Source organism: Giraffa tippelskirchi, chromosome 3 (assembly GCF_054371585.1).
Source record: "Giraffa tippelskirchi isolate mGirTip1 chromosome 3, T2T-mGirTip1v1.2.pri, whole genome shotgun sequence".
In the NCBI taxonomy this organism is placed as follows: Eukaryota; Metazoa; Chordata; class Mammalia; order Artiodactyla; family Giraffidae; genus Giraffa; species Giraffa tippelskirchi.
This window is the reverse complement of record NC_137277.1, coordinates 28,704,358-28,720,833: the sequence shown is the minus strand read 5'-3', so window position 1 is coordinate 28,720,833 and position 16,476 is coordinate 28,704,358. Positions and strand designations below refer to the sequence as shown.

Here is a 16,476-nt window from a genome sequence, read left to right as displayed (position 1 = left end):
AGGTCCCAGGATCAGGGACAGGGACCCCCCCCACCCCAGTTCTAGTGCCCCAAACCCTGAGGAGTCTGGGAGATCTCGCCTCACCTCTCTGGACTGAGACCTGGAAACATGCACCAGGCAGTCTCTGGAAGGCTTCAGGGGGTGCTGCCTGAAGGTGGGGGTGGGGGTGGCAAGCCCCATGTCCCTGGTAAAGAGGAGTCACTGAGTAGGTCTGGGAATGTGGGCTCACCCAGTGTGCTCCCCCCCCCCCCGCCCAGAGCTCTAGGGACGCAGGTTCTCCGAGCGAGCGCGCTCAGTCCTGAGGGGCCAGGGGGGAGGTAAGTGGGAGACTTTGGCTGAAGCAGTGAGTTTTATTAATGGTGAATGGCGAGGATGGTGTGTTTGCATATTTTCTTAAAAGTTCTGGTACGATTTAAAAATGGTTGGTTAGCCACTGAGCAGAAGAATAATTCAGCAGAGACGATGAGCAGGTAGCTGGGGTCCATCAGTAGTATCCGGCCTGCGAGGGGGAAGAAGGGATCCAGGTTACCACCAGTTTATGACCCCTCAGCCCTGCAACACAGGCCCAGGGTTGGAACCCTGACCAGCAGCTCCCATCCTGGAAGCCTGTCCTGCAGTGACAGCAGGGCCCACAGGTGCCTAAGGACGAGAGGTCATGCTCTCCCCCCTAAAACAACCACAGGATGGTGGTGCTGGAGGCAGTACTCTGTCCAACATGGAGGAGACACGACAATGACCAAAGACATAAGTTGTAAGAAGGAAGCAGACTGTCCACGTGAACTCTGAAAACTGGTGAGCGATTCTGCTTCTCGAATTCCAAAGAGTAATTAATTCCATCAACACCCACCGAGGCTTAAAGAAGCACAGCCACAGAGTTCAAACAATGGATTTAATCCTCAAGGTCCTGACGACATCGATCGATTTCAACCTTTTATTTTCCTCACCTTTTAAAAACCCCTGCAATGCTTTCCATAGCTTAGGCTAACCTTTACTGGAACTCTGTGTAAAAATGATGTGGAAAATGCCTCCACCCTGAGATTCTAACATGCTCCCCTTAGACTGATTAACTGTGGCTTTCAGTTTACCATTTTAAAATGCTCCAAATCCATTCTAATCCTAGTAGACTGAATTATTAAAATCAATCAGAGCTATGAAGTGCAAAAGAGCAATTTCAGAAAAATGTTTGCGGTGACCACCAACAAAGATTCCTCAAGAAAATGGCCAATTTAGGCACAGAATCCTTTGTTGTTGAAAGTAACAGGTGATTTTATAAAAAGAGGGTATAAGTGTTGAGAAGCAGCAAAGAGAGAAGAGCCCCCAAATCTTTACCCAGTCTCACACTGGACCCAAAACAATTGGAACACCTCAGTTCCCAGCAAGGACAGGGAGAGGCAGGGCTGTCTGCGCCCTACAGGCTCAGAAGAGGCCTCGCCCAAAGCCATAATTAAATCAATATCAAGGCCCAGCTAAATAGACATTTTTACAACACTGATGCATCTCTAGAGCCTACCAGACAAAGGCTTGCCTGCCAAACCCTTTTGGGAACTTTGCGGGGTGCTGCCAGCCCATCTGGCAGAGGGCACTGCCCCCTAGGAGGCACTTCCCCCTGCCTGCACTTCCAGATCCTCCACCAGGCTGAGCGATTCCACCACAACCAAGGAGGTACTGGTCAGGCTGGGGACCCACGACTTGGGAGAGGACAGGCAGACAGGGACCAGAGACCAAACAATGCCGCCGGCCTCAGCCAAGATGCAGAACAGCACTTGCAGCCCACGCCAGCTCTGATTCACCAAGGCTGCTAAGTGAGTGCTGAAGTTAAACTTTAAGGAAAGAAAAACAATTCAAAAACAAAACAAAAAGTGGCTTTGAGCTTTTTATGAGATGCTGCTCAGACTCTGAAGCTAGGTCCGAGTGGCTCCACGGGCACATCCTTGGGGCAGCTGAGCACATGTGGCTGTGGTTTTCTGGTAGCGATGGTTGCTTCGTCCAGACCCTCTCATCTAGAGTCCAGCCCTGGACTAAACCGTGGCTCAGTCAGGTTTAACACTCTGCTGCTCCAGGCTTAAGTCCAAAGTGCCCGGAGACAAATAAATTGCACATTCTTTTTCTGGTAACACATGAGCCTCTGAGTGTAGAAAAACACATGACTGGAAGACTGCACACCCCACGCTGGCCCGAGTTACAGAAAGGAAGAAACGGCCCTACCTCCTCTCAACACAGAGTGGGTTCTGAGACAGGCTCACGGGATGGTACGTCTGTAAACTGCCAGAAAAAGCAACAGGGCCTTTGTCCTCAGCACAGCCTGGTACCTCTGAGGAAACCCAAATGAATTCAGATGCGGCTGGTGTCTCCAGCTCCACCAACACCCTCTCAACACTTAAACCAAACACAGACACAAATGCAGCTGTTCCCATTAAATCTGGCTTTGCCCCAGGAAGCTGCCTGGCACTGGCTCTCCTAGTACATCCACGTCTGCGACAACCAATCACCAGAGACACACGCTGTGGTCAGCCTCACGGCCAAGCGGCCTCCACCAGTAGCCCATCACCAGAGGACTGTCCTCCACCTCCACGCACCGGGTCCATGCACGTCCAGGAACCAACTGGCCCCAAGGCACTAAGAGCAAGAGGGTCAAGGGTTAGGCAGCTTGACTTCTGCAAGTGAGCTCCCCAGGGCTTTAAACTCAGACCAGAGGCAGCACATGGCTCCTGTGAGGACAGGCCTGTGGGACTGGACAGTCGCTGCTGCTGGAGCCCAGAAGCAGCCAGAGATGCTCAGAGAATCAGGGGCCGCCTGCAAGCCATAGCTCCCTGGCCCTTAGTTTTAGAGTGAATGTTAACAGGATGAGACAGCACTGATTTATAAGATTGGAGGTGCTCCCAAGACAAAGCCACCCCAGGCAGCCATTGGGGACCCACCTTGATGAGCACGGCGGCCAGGACGCCCAGGAGGGTGAGCAGCAGGAGGCCAAGTCTCCCTTTGTTGAACCGCTTCAGCAAGAAAAATTTCGCCCAGTCCACCTTCGACTGGCTGTTGGGAGGGTACCGGAGTTGGTTTGCGCCTTCCCGCTTGAGAGTTTTCAATAAACAGGGACGTTGATGGGAAAAAGTATCGAAACTGTGTTTTCCGTGATACGCTCCCATCCCGCTGGACCCTGAAGTCAAGGGCAGATGAGACAGGCCGCTGTAGGTAACGGTGCTCCTCCTGCCCACAGGCGGGCCCCCTGCCCACCAGCCTGGGGGGGAGGAGGCCTTGATCCAGGAGGTCCTGGGCCCCCTGCCCATCAGCATGGGGGGAGCACCTTGTTCCAGGTCCTCCCAGTGGCTCCCGCACGGTGGACCTGACCCAGGACGTGCTCCAGGTGCTCCTGGGACAGGCTCACTCTACTACAGCCCCACTTCTGAGAGGGAATGCGGCAGGCAGGGCCTGAGTGTGGCCCTGAGGGTCTGACTCGGGGAGCCCAGGGCTGAGCTGCGCTTCCTCCAGGTTCTCAGGAGGTCATGTGGTGGTGCTAACAAGCTGGTGGACACCTCTGCCCTCTCAGAGCTGTTCTCCGGGCCTGTGCTCATTTGTCTGCTCGGTCATGTGAGCCAGGCAGACGTGTGTGGCTAGGGTAACCAGGGCCCAGGGCATGATTTGGGTGAAGCTGAAGCTGCACAGGAATTCTGAGATGTATCAAAAGGTGTGCCTTTTAAAGAAAAAGTCTAAATTACAAAATATTAAGTGTTTATGTCTGGGAGGTCATTGCATTTTCCCTCACAACTTTCCATAGTATTCTGTTTTTGTGCCTTTTCCCTAAAAATGCAAACGGACACCCAGGTCCTCGGCTGCTGTCTGCCCCGCCCATGGCCCCATCCCCTGCCTGTCCACAGGCCCATCCCTCATTCATAAAGGACAGAGGGCAAGCCTCAGTTCATCTGAGACCTGATTCTTGGCCCAAGACATGCCCTGCATCTGGTGAAGAACTGCAAACCAGGGAAGCAGCAAACTGTAAACCATTGCAGACTGGGAAGCGCCCCCGAGGGTGGAGGGTGGGGACAGGCCAGAAGGGGACTCTGGGCAGCGGCTGGGAGGGGCCTCACCCACGCCTCCGAAGGGCAGAGAGCTGAGCATGAAGTGCATGATGACGTCATTGCCCGTGACACCGCCGCTGGACGTCCCGTCGATCATCCGCTTGATGAGCTGAGGGGAAGAGCAGAGGCCCTGAGTCGGTGGCACCCGGCCCAGGACACACATCCTTCTTGAGGTCAGACCCCACGAGTGAGCACGGTACAGGTCAGCTCTCAGCTGTACATTGAGTCCTCCGGGGAAGCAATGCAGAGGGGGTTGAACACCCATCAAACCAGTGCTGGACCCCCGAGCCCGCAGCCAGGGCCTCTCTTATCAGGGACCGTTCAGGTTCTATTCTGGGTCTTAAGAATTGTTACTGTTTCTTCTTCTCTCTGCTCTACTTTACAGCCTGTGATTTACAGATATTTCATTTCTATGAGATGCAAAAGACATTCAAATGTTCTACTTTTGAAGGAGATCGCTGGTTGGCTCACCCGGGACCCAAATGGGCAGTGATGCTTGACTGGTAAACATTACCTCCCTGGTGCCGACCAGCCAAGTCCTCCACACCGAAGGTCATCACTGACCACGGGACAGAGCCTGACCTGCCACCCTCCGCCTAGGCCACAGACCTCAGCTTCCGCTCTGTCCTCCACTGCTTGTGATCATTTCAGCTGTAGACCATTGTGTGCTGCTAACCCAACCCTCACTGAGCCCTGCACGCTCGGTCTCCCTGGATGGTGGACAGAGATCGGCCCCTCGACAGCTTGGCCAGCTCTGGAAGCGGCCCCATGACCACCTGCACGGCCAGGCAGAGGCTCCACAGGGGACACCTGCTCTGGGGACTCCTCGGCCTGGCCTAGCTACACATTCTCCTCCGAGTTTTCTTTTTTCCTCAGAGACTCCTGTCCCTCAGCAGCCAGTCACCTTTGAGGTGTGGATGGACAGGCTCGAGAGTGGTGGCGGGGCTGCCAGGCCTGGAGTGACAAGGTGTGGGCGGCCAGCCTGACTGGGACGGTGAAACCGCTCCAACCATAAAGTTGCATCACTGGAGAAACCCAAGTCCGTGGTTTCCCAACGGCTCCCTCAGCAGTGCCAGAGACCTGCCCAGTCCGCTCCACGGCCCCCCCACCTGCATGGCCTTGGGGTCCTAGGGCACCCGGGGATTAACAGTGGGAGAGCTGCTAACACTGGCGCCTGGAAGTCTCCTAATTAGATGGGAGGTGTTTGTGAGTCAACAGACTCATGACAGTCACTCCGAAGACGGAGCTCTGACCCCAGGGAGTGAGGGGAAGGTCACAGTGATAACCCCAGGGCCTCATTACCCAAGAAAGAGAAGGCCAGCTGTGAGAACAGCCTCACTGGGGACTCAGGCGTAATAATCCCCGTCTGCTTTAGAGCAGAGAAGGTTCAGGAGCAAGGCTCATGACAGCATGCCATGTGCTGTGAAGATTACCTTACTGTTGTGAGAAAACACATAGAAAGCCAGGGGCTTTTCGCGTTCATTTATGAACTGTATGGCTTCATCTGCATTCTTCACAGGCACTATTGGAAGAATTGGTCCAAAAATTTCTTCCTGCATCACCCTGGTGTCAGGATCCACGTCAGTGAGTATTGTTGGGGCTAAAAAAGAAAATCAAAGATGAAAAGGCTGCAGCTGAGCCAGAAACCCCCAACTCACACTGCACACTGCACTCAGGACTCCCCCGCCCTGTCAAGTGTCACCTCCTGAAACGAGTCCCGATTGCATGCGTGAACCGTGCAAATACTCAATGTCTCCAGGCGTGTGCATCAGGGATCCTTGTGCCAGCAAGGGGGTAGACAGGCTGGAGTAAATCCTGTGTTTACCTAACTGGGTTCAGCACTGCACACCTGTGTACTTCCCTGGACAGGCCTTCCTGGGAGCACAGATGGTCTGGTCCCTCCAAGGACCAGACCAGCACCACTTCTTAACTCAAGTGCATTCCTGCCCTGATCTCGCTGACCTTGACTACAACTGAGTGAGGTTAGAGAATGTCATAAGGTGGTAGCATCCCCTGGGCCTTGGCTCAGGCTCTGCCCTCCCTAGACACATGGAAGGACACAGGAAGAGACAACGTGGACTCCGAGGACAAAGACCAGGTGGGTCTCCTTACCTATGTAGCGTGTGGCCTCATCCATCTCCCCACCGAAAGCTATCTTCTGTCCTTCCAGCAGACTCTGTATCCTCTTAAAATGACGAAGATTGACAATCCTCTCGTAGTCTGGAGATTCTTTTATATTTTCTCCATAAAATTCCTGTGTCAAACAACAGTATCTAGTCATCACCAAAGACCCACGTTTTAATTTAGTAATTATAAAATTAACTTGTGTCCCCAGATCTGGCTTTATACCCTCACAGAATCCCACGCCCCCCACCCCCTACCCCCGAGGACTTCAATGTAGTGAGGTTAAGTTCTCTGTCAGGCCAAGGGCAGGAGTTTACACACACGCACACGTCTCCCATTTCCCACAGTTTCTGGGGTTAGCGTGGGTCCTTCCTGGGGTGGATGCAGAGTGGGTACTGCAAGTTGTGCCCCGTATCAGGGCCCCATGTGCATCCCTGTCAACTCTGCCTGCTCTGCTCCCGCAAGGAGCTGAGTGGTGGCCTGCAGAGCCTGGCGCACAGCATGTGCAGCCCTTTGCAGAGTCTGCTGAGCTTCATGCTGCTTCCTCCTGGCCTGGAACCTCCACCAGCCACAGACAGTTGGGAAACCACTCAGAAGATCAAAGCACAGTCTGGGTAAACCAATCTCGACGGCTCACAGTCAGCCCTGTGGGCGTGCTCCATCTCCCCTGACCACTGTCCACTCCCCCCATCAGCCTTGAGCTGGCTGCTAAGAACATCCTGGGCAGCCTGTGGAAATGCAGGGTCTCGGGTCCCCATACTGGGGCCACAGGAGTGGCTGTCAGTGCCGGCTGCACCTGAGTGTCACCTGAAGACCCCAGACCTGTGGAGGGGAAGACAGGAAACTTCTAAATCGTGCCTAGCGACTCTCAGGCGACAAGCAGGGCGGTGAGAGGAGAAACACCTCCAGGAAGACAGGGACTGTCGTTCCCAGGAAACCTGGCTCGTCACCACGCACCCCCAGCACAACTTCTCCAGCCACAGTGTCTCCTTGAGTCTGGCCAAAGCCCCTCTCCTGCTGTCCTTGCCCGGCTCCACCACAGTCCCACCACTACATCCATGTCAAGACCTTCGGCCCCTCGCTGCTCACGTTGTCTCTCCTGGTTGTCCGTGAGCCACCTCTCAGGGCTCGGTCAGCACCCGGAGAGTGAACCATGGTCGTTCCAGCAATTTCTTCACCCAGGAGGCCCATGACCCGCTGCCATCACTGAGCTGTCAAAGCTCCATCCCATCCTTCCTCCAGTCCAAGTCCCTCATTTCTCCTGGCTCAGCTGCGGCCTTCCTTGATCCCCACCCTCAACTGCCACTTGAAACACCCTCAAAGATTGAGGGCTGCGTTAAGAGTAGTTAATTCATTCGCTCCTCGAAACAGCTGGCTTTGCTAAACCGCCTACACACCGAAGATGAGATGACCTTGACGGGCAGTGGCCACACGTCAGGGGTCCTTGACTGCACTGCAGAAGCCTGACAGCCTTCTCCCCAGACCATAGAATCGCTGCTGAACTGTTTTTTCTAAAGCCTGTGCTGCACCTAAGGAGTTATCATTAACAAATCAGCTGGACAGTTTTTGGCACGCATACCACCAGCCTCATCTCGCTCTCAGTAAATGTTCTCCGAAAATGTTTTCTCATTAGCCAGGAAGTTCAGTCACAGCTGCTATTGGAATGTTCAAGGGGGGAGGGGATGGGGAGCTGCTGCCTGCAAACAGCCAACCTCACCCTGCACCCTGAGGCAGCCAGTGCAACCAGAGGCAGTAAACACGCACCTTCACGGCCTCCTGCACCTTCCGCACAATCAGGTCCTGGAGGGACGGCTCACAGAGCACGTAGTCGGGGGCGATGCAGGTCTGACCACAGTTCATGAACTTGCCCCAGGCGATGCGTCTGGGAAAAGCACCAGCAGCCGCATTCAGTCCCCGCACCTGCCACCCACACTGTGCTGTTTACCAGCAATGCTCACACACGTACTCGTGAATCTTGACTGAACAATGTTTTAATGACTCGTTCTCTGTAACACTTTTCAGTTGATGCAGAATATTCTAGGGAGCAGGGAAAGCTTTGTGCCTACTCATCAACAACAGTGCTTTAAATGCAGGGACGCCTCTGCCCATAGCAGGAAAGGACAGAGTGCCGTTTCCTGACACCCGCTCCCTCCCCCAACTCCGGCTAGGAGGACGTCTGGGAGGACAGGGTCCCCTGGCTCTGGAAAGCTGTGCCCAAGCTCTGACAGAAATCCATGCGTTGTGGTCTCCTGTTTGGACAGACAGACACCTACCTACAGAGCCCACCCGACCCTGCCCAACGCCCCCACCCCTTCTCCACCGCCTCTCTGAGAGGAGGGGAGCCATGCCGCTCTAACACTGTTAATTATTGGGTCTGAGCACTTGCTGTGAGCCAAACTGATTCAGCACAGACAGCTCCAAACCTTTCACTTTCTAGTTCTCAGATGCAAGATGCTCTTCTCAGTTAAAAGACGAGCAGTATCGGTTATCAATAAAGGAACTTAGGAGATCAGCGTAGGGAGTCTAAAGACTTTGCATTATCTACTGTACTTTCTGGATCAGGTACCAATGGGACAGAAAAATTTCCTGCCTGAACTATTACCTTGAGAACAGAAAGAACTTGTTTTTCATTCCTAAGGACGGCCGTGTGATGTCAAGGCCTCGTGTTCACCACTTCCAGACGTGGCACTAAGAGGGAGTGTGTGAAAGTTCTACGCCACCCCCCGGCCCCAACCCAGGAGGCCATCAACCCCCAAGGCTCAGCAAGGTCTCTCGGAGCCAGGAGGCACAGGGGACATGCCAGCAGGCTCTTGGCTGAGTTGGGAAAATCCAGGAAACCAGAGAGCCAGTCTCACCGGCAGGCGACGTCCAGGTCACAGTCTCGGTCCACATAGCACGGGCTCTTCCCTCCCAGCTCAAGGGTCACGGGGGTCAGATGCTTGGCAGCAGCCTGCATGACGATTTTTCCAACAGCGGTGTTTCCCGTGTAGAGAATGTGGTCAAATCGCTGCTTCAGAAGCTCTGTGGTCTCCTCGACACCACCATTGATGACAGCGTACAGGTCCTGAAGGAAGGAAACAGATGCAAGCGTCACCGACTTCATCTTGTCATCCGATGTAAACACCTAACATTCCATAAAACCAGGGAAAGGTGGAGACGGGCCCTGGTAAGGATGGGTGGGGGAGTCCGACGGCACCTGAGAATCTCGACCTGTGGAGGAACTGGCGGGAGAGACCAGCATTGCCACCTCAGCCTCGCAAGGACACAAAGGAGAAGAGGGATCCCACCCAGGACACGCAGAGCCAGGGGCAGGGTGAAGGGAGGATGGTAGGGACACGGCTGCTGTGGGTGAGCATAGGACAGGCCCTGGGCACATCCACCTGGACATCCTTCCTGAACTCAGCTCAGTGCAGGAGCTTAGACCACCGGGAGACCAAGGGACGTCTGAGCCTGAACATGTGTGAAACCTAGTGAGGGCTCCCAAGGTCGGGCCAGCTGCTCCCTACCCCGTTGCCACCAGCTCCTATGCCTGCTGGCTGGGGCCTCACAGCTGCCTCCCTGACAGTCCCTGAGGGCCCCCCCAAACCCACAGAGCTAAGCAGCATCACAGCCTTGTCCGCCTTGCACCAGACCCCTGATGGTTTTCTCTACGCAGCTTCTGACACTCTTCACTGCCAGGACTGTAACCCAGAGTGAGGGGCCAGCTCCAGGTCAGCATGCCACTTCTTTCTGTGGTTTTCAGGCCACAAACTTGTCCATTTAAACCTGGACATGCTCTCACGCAACTGAACCTTGCTAGAGCACCTGGCTCAGCTCCAGCCCCTCGTCAAACAACTCACTACGTGGATACACTGAAGATCGCAGCAGATCCAACAAGATTCACTCAGAACCCCACACGGCAGGGGACGCTCTCTGAGCAGCAGAGGTGCTGATAAGTCCAAGGGCCTGAACAGACTGTACCCACAGCAGCTGAATGATTCCCGTTTGTCTTGGACTTCATTTGTCAGGCTAGTTGCGGGAGGCTTAGGGAAATGGGGCACGGAGACCCAACCACCCAACAACGGCAGCGGGAAGAGTGGGTGCCTGTTCCCCACGACCAGCAGACAGACATGCATGCCAGGGAGGGGCACTCACCTGGTCCAAGTACTGAGGGAGGAGCTTAGCCAAGAGCTTGGCTGTATTCTCACTTACTTCGGAAGGCTTGATAATCACAGCATTTCCTAAACAGAGCAGAAAGCAGGACAGCACTGTCGAGTACCTGAGTGACTAACAGCCACCCAGATGCCGCTGACGTGCAGAGTGCAGGCTAAGCGTCACTCCTCCGTCTGTGCTCAGCCTTGCTCACTGCAGGCCTGAGTGTCGCCCCACTGCCTCCTTCCCAGAGGCGGATGCCTCCATTCTCACCCTCCAGGTCCCAGCAGTCTCCCTATGCGGCCTCAAGCATTCCAACAGTGCTCTCACTCCCACTCTTGGGTTTTCCTGTTTGCCCTGGGATTACTGCACAAATATTAGCCTTGTCAACATGAAGCTGTTCATCTTGTTCCTGGAGAACTGAGATATTAATCCCTTGGCACTTTCTGTGCACCACGGAGCATGACTCCCACAGCTCTCATCTGAATACAGAAACTGGTCAGACAGAATCCAATTGATTCATCCAAAGCCAGAGGTGGTGACTGAAACCACCTGGGAACATGGATGTCTGACTCTTGACCCAGTCTGTGGACTCACGCGTGCCTCTCCACCCTCAGGGGTTCCCTCTCCAGGGCTCTAGAAAGCAGTGGCCACACAAAGCTCTAGAGCCCACTAAACAAGTAAGAATAACACTGATGACTTCTCAATACACTTCTGGCTTACACTAAGGCAAGCCACCACAGCAAATGCATTTAACTAGGCACTCTCCTTAACGTGCAGCAATGGCATGGGGACACAAGCTGACCCCAGACCTGCAGCGATGGCTCCTATCAGGGGCTGAATGGTGAGGACAAAAGGGTAGTTCCAAGCTCCGATAATCAGTACGACCCCCAGGGGCTCTGGCTGGATGTAGGCCTCGTCCAGCATGGTGAACAGGTTCCTCTGAGCTGGTTTAGCAGCAGCCCATTCCGGAAGCTTCTCCAGCATGAGATCAATTTCTCCAAGCACAGAAATGACTTCTTGACTGTATGCGTTGAATTCGCTCTGTCACAAGAGGACACAGTTAACCTTCATGGGTATGACATACTCAGGCAAGGGAATCCCCTGGTGGTCCAGTAGTTAGGACTCTGCTCTTCCACTGCAGGGGGCATGGGTTCGATCCCTGGCCCAGGAACTAAGATCCCACAAACCATACAGCGATGTACAAAGAAATAAAAGTGTTGGGCCAGGCACACCTGTCAGATGGGATGGTTTGTTGTGTAGATTTCTCTGCGCCCTTCAAGCCCACAGTGCATGCCTGCTAAGTCACTTCAGTCATTTCCAACTCTGCAGTCATCCATGTTCCTCTGTCCATGGGAGTCTCCAGGCAAGAATACTGGAGTGGGTTGCCATGCCCTGCTCCAGGAGAATCTTTCTGACCCAGGGGTCGAACTTGCCTCTCTTATGTCTCCTGGACGAGCAGGCAGGTTCTTTACCACTAGCGCCACCTAAAGCCCATAGTATGCACTCGCTAACTCCCTAATATATTCAGTCTCTCTAAATCCTTCTTTACTGATCCAAGACATTTAAACTCAGGCTTAAATGGTCCCTAATTAATAATGGTGTGCCCTAATCTCACTTTACAAGCCACAGTAATTATGCTTTCACCCATATTTTAATATTTCACCCTTAATACACTGTCTTACAACTGTAGTTTCACTTTGGGCATGTTCTGTTTCTGGAACAAATTTAACACCCTCAAGGGCAAGGAATTTACTGTGCTTCTTTCATTTTTTTTTTTTTAAAGTCATGTCTGACTCTTTGTGACCCCATGGACTGTATAGTCCATGGAATTCTCTAGGCCAGAATACTGGAGTGGGTAGCCTTTCCCTTCTCCAGGGGATCTTCCCAACCCAGGAATCGAACCCAGCTCTCCCACGTTGCAGGCGGATTCTTTACCAGCTGAGCCACAAAGGAAGCTCTGTACTTCTTTCATAATCCTTAAGACACACACTCAGAAATGCTGGTAGAGGGAATGATTCAGACTGCTTCCTTCAGACTACTTAAATCCACCTTCTGTGACACAGTGCTTCTCCACCATAAGTAAATTTTATAGTTCTGTTGTTACTACTGGTGATGGTGGTGGTGGTGTTCAGTCACTAAGTCATTTCCCACTCTTGTGACCCCATGGTCCATGGGATTTCCCAGGTAAGAATCCTGGAGTGGGTTGCCATTTCCTTCTCCAGGGGACCTTCCCAACTCAGGGGTCAGATCTTATCTCCTGCACTGCAGGTGGATTCCTTGCCACTGAGCCACCAGGGAAGCCCACACTACTTATGCTTCTACTCCTCAAAATAATCTTTGGGGGGAAGTGAGGGATGGAGCCTCGCAAAGCCAGAGCAAGGCCTTGCTACCTCCAGAATAAAGAGGGAAAAAAACCAACAGAATAGTAACAATAGTATTATAGAACACAGGGGACTGTATTTAAACACTCGCCCAAAACCTTGCTACTGAAAGCAGGGTTCCAGAACAAGGCAGCGTGGTATCATCCGGGGGCTTGTTACAAACTCGGGCTCTCAGAGTCCCCCCAAACCCCACCCGACCCACGGAAGTATCGTCCGCCTTTAACAGGTCCCGGATAACTCGCGGGTGCACAGATCTGAAACCTAAAGTGATGGAAAATCCGACCGCGATCCTGTCTCTGCAACAGCAGCCACAGAGTTCAAAGACAGCAATCCGGCCAGCAAATTGCTCGAATGACCCAATCGCGGGAGAGGGGGTAGGGGTGGGGTCAGGTCCGGGCGCACCTTGCTCAGGTCCGCACCGATGGCCGCCAGGATGTCCTTCTCGCGCTCCTGCACCATCGCGCGCAGGGCCTCGAGCTGCCGCCGCCGGAACGTCAGGGGGCGAGAGCGGCCGGAGCCGAAAGCCGCGCGAACCCGCTGGACCTCGCGCTCCATGGCCGGTCCTGCGGGGACAGGGGAGATCGGGCGCCGTAGGCGGCGGGCAGGCAGGACGCGAGGCGGTGCCGCCCCATCCCCGCCCTCCACCCGGTCCCGGGCCCACGGTTCCCGGCCCACAGTTCCCGGCCCAGGCCGCACCTCAGTCCCCGATGCGTCGACTCAGCCAACCGCAACTGCCCGGCCGACGCCCTGCCAGCAGGGCTCAGCCCCCAGTCGCGCGCCGATTGGCCGGCGCTGCCCACGTGACCGCCGCAGGCCGGACTACGTGCGGGCCCCGCCCCCAGCCATCCGCGGGCGCGCGGGGGAGGAAGACGCGTGGGATCTGCGGCTGGAGGGGACCGCGGGCAGGCGAGGCTGCGCCTGCGCCTGGGGCGCGCGGTTCAGACCTCGCAGACCTGGCTCCGCGCCAAGCGGCCGCGGAGGCGGCCCTTGGCCGCCGGCACCGCTCCTTCCGAGCACCTAGTCTCTCGGACTCGTCACGCAAGTCAGTGCCCTGCAGCATCTCTTCTTCACCTGCCGCTCTCCGCCGCTTCCACCCTCCGGTCTCTGTCCCCTCCCTTCCCCACCCCCAGGTCCCTGTCCCCCCTTCCCCTCCCCCACCCCGAGTCCTTGTCCCCCCTTCCCCTCCCCCACCCCGAGTCCCTGTCCCCTTTCCCTCCCCGAGTCCTGTCTCCCTCCCCCACCCCGAGTCCCTGTCCCCCCTTCCCCTCCCCGAGTCCCTGTCTCCTTTCCCCTCCCCCACCCCGAGTCCCTGTCCCCTTTCCCTCCCCGAGTCCTGTCTCCCTCCCCCACCCCGAGTCCCTGTCCCCCCTTCCCCTCCCCCACCCCGAGTCCCTGTCCCCCCTTCCCCTCCCCCACCGGAGTCCCTGTCCCCCCTTCCCCTCCCCCACCCCGAGTCCCTGTCCCCTTTCCCTCCCCGAGTCCCTGTCTCCTTCCTCCACCCCGAGTCTCTGTCCCCCTTCCCTCCCCGTCCCCCTCCCCTCCCCCTCCCCGTCCCCCTCCCCCTCCCCGTCCCCCTCCCCCCTTCCCTCTCCCTACCCCTTCCCTCCCCCTCCCCCGTCTCTGTCTCCCTCCTCTACCCCGAGTCCCTGTCCCCTTTCCCACCCCCATCCTGAGTCTCTGTCTCCCTTCACCTCCCCAAGTCCCTGACCCCTTCCCCCCAGAGGGCCCGCGCTCCAGCTCCCCCTGCGCCCACGGTGACAGAGCTCGCTGCTGCCGGTGGGTGCTTACCTCACTCTCCTCACCTGTGCAGCTTGGAGGAACCTTCTGGCTTGTTCCTGACTTCACTGGGACTTTATTGGCCTGTCACGTGGTTGCTTATCTTTCCCTGTGCTTTGACTCCTCAGGGAGAGAACCCATTATCCAGAGGTGAAGGACTCTGCCTCAGGATGGGGAAGTCTGCCCCCTTCTTGGCATGCATTGCTGATGCTTCTCCAGAGGTGAGCTTCCCTCCGGACCGCGGGGTCTCCGGTGAAACCTTCGAGGGCCCTGTCGTGTCGCCTGTTTGATGTGTGCTCTTTTCCTGACAGTATACAAAACTGTTCGGAAAACTATGCTTCTGCACAGCGCTTTCCTCCATGTGGGGATTGACCACCTGGGCTACAGCCCTCCGTTTGGCCAGGAAAAAAACAACTCTTCTAGTTTCATGAGCAAACTCGTTGGAAAAAGACCAGGATGCTGGGGAAGATTGAGGGCAGGAGGAGAAGGGGACAACAGACAACGAGATGGTTGGATGGCATCACCGACTCAATGGACATGAGTCTGAGCAAACTCCCGGAGATAGTGAAGGACAGGGAAGCCTGGTGTGCCGCAGTCCATGGGGTCGCAAAGAGTCAGACATAGCAACTGAGCGACAACAACACAGTCTTGTGAGAGAGGTTGTTTACTGATCACTTACCTCCACACTCAGCTGCAGCTGATCATTGCCATCTCCTGGAGGCTGGCTTTGCTTGTTTGCTGTCACCCTGTCTTCTGGTTTTCCTTTCTTTCCCTTACAGAGTCCTTTGGGTCTTTCTTTCCTGGATCTCTTCTTCCAGGCCTCCTGAAGTTCTGGTGCCTGAGGACTCAGTCCTTGGGCCTCTTCTCGTTCCTCAGTCACAACCTCATCTAATCTCGTGGACAATGTCGGAGAAGATTTTCAATTCCATCTGGTCCCACGCATTTCTTTGAACTCCAGTAGGCTTGTTCAACTCCATCCCTTTCATACTGTCGTTCATAGTAGGTGGGTTAAAGGTGACCATGGATACAGTTGCTGGTTTGTTTTAATCCACCAAGTACACTGCAGAGCTCCTCCAGTGTCCCTAGTCTCAGTAAAGGGTACCATCCTTTATCCTTTTTATTCAGGCCAAACTCCTTAGGTTGTTCTGATCGTTTGGCCCTAGCTTGTTGATCCGAGCACTTCTGCCCTGGTTTAAGCCGTGATCATTCTTACGTGCACCTTATGGAGTCTCCCACTGGGTTCCCTGCTTCTGCTGACTCTGGGAAATTGTCATTTCTAGTCCTCCACTTGCCTTTCTGTAACCTGCCCCACAGACTCCCAGTGTGTCTGAACGGTACTTTCCCGGGTTCCCACACCTGCTGGCTTCCAGTGGGTTCTGCCTCTGGAGGCACGAGCAAGAGTGAGCAGGGTGAGGAAGAAGGCAACTCTGCTTCTGGGTTCTGCAGTGTGGTGGTTGCCAGCCGTTCAGTAGTGGAAGTGGAGCGAGAATGGTTCCTCCCTTGGCCGAGGGGGCTCTGTCTAGTAGACGCAGGGTGACAGTGCCAGCCTCTCCGGGTGCTGGTGCAGCTCCCTGGGTTCCTTCCAGCCAGGGGTATTCTCAGCAGCTTACCATCTGTCCTGTAGTCTCTTACTCTTTTGATTCCCTCCGCCTACAGTAGGTTGAGTGGTTTCTCTTTTCACATCTGGATTCTGACTTTGCTGCAGCCTTTCTCCACCCACCTGTCGGTCATCAAGACCCTAGACCCTGTTAGTTCCCTGCTCAAAGCTTTCCATCGGCTTCCTGTGACATTTAGAGTAAAATCCAAAACCCAGACCCTGTTTAACAGCCCCCTGTGTCATGCCTGCAGCCTCCTCTCCAGCCTTGTTCCGAGTGATCCTCCCACTGAGGGATTGCTTGCCTCATTGCTCACAGAACGGGAGCACATCCCCACTCAGGGGCTTTGCTCCCTGGGTCTTTCTTCGGCCTGGAGTGCTCAGCTCACCTAAC

General features: G+C 55.1%; 1 protein-coding gene and 1 long non-coding RNA gene across 4 annotated transcripts in view; one reads left to right on the top strand and one right to left on the bottom strand.

The window, feature by feature from the left end:
* Positions 1–336: 336 nt before the first annotated feature.
* On the bottom strand, positions 337–13,445 carry ALDH3A2 (aldehyde dehydrogenase 3 family member A2). Of its 2 annotated transcripts, XM_081583633.1 has the most exons (12): positions 13,409–13,445; positions 13,115–13,275; positions 11,141–11,372; positions 10,332–10,417; positions 9,053–9,261; positions 7,962–8,079; positions 6,186–6,327; positions 5,507–5,673; positions 4,083–4,182; positions 2,919–3,154; positions 2,206–2,311; positions 337–499 (listed from the first exon to the last, which is right to left on the bottom strand). In XM_081583633.1, exons 2-11 carry the CDS (start codon positions 13,265–13,267, stop codon positions 2,240–2,242), a joined length of 1,515 nt encoding a protein of 504 aa, XP_081439759.1. In that variant the 5' UTR covers positions 13,268–13,275; positions 13,409–13,445; the 3' UTR covers positions 337–499; positions 2,206–2,239. The 2 variants fall into 2 exon arrangements, with proteins under 2 accessions (XP_081439759.1, XP_081439761.1); XM_081583635.1 differs by lacking the exon at positions 2,206–2,311.
* A 36-nt stretch (positions 13,446–13,481) lies between these two features.
* LOC145543130 (uncharacterized) overlaps positions 13,482–16,476 on the top strand; it is a 32,087-nt gene continuing 29,092 nt past the window's right edge. For both annotated transcript variants that reach the window (XR_014080455.1, XR_014080456.1), the window contains exons 1-2: positions 13,482–13,754; positions 14,617–14,709. This is a non-coding gene — a long non-coding RNA (uncharacterized LOC145543130). The remainder of the gene's footprint in view (positions 13,755–14,616; positions 14,710–16,476) is intronic.

Bases quoted from the DNA above. Each gene is read 5' to 3' on its own strand.
- ALDH3A2 (XM_081583633.1), bottom strand. From the start codon at position 13,267: ATGGAGCGCGAGGTCCAGCGGGTTCGCGCGGCTTTCGGCTCCGGCCGC. The intron at 8,080-9,052 runs GTGAGACTGGCT...TGCTTTTCCCAG, and splicing joins GACCTGGACGTCGCCTGCCG to ACGCATCGCCTGGGGCAAGT. The intron at 5,674-6,185 runs GTAAGGAGACCC...TTTCTTTTTTAG, and splicing joins TGAGGCCACACGCTACATAG to CCCCAACAATACTCACTGAC.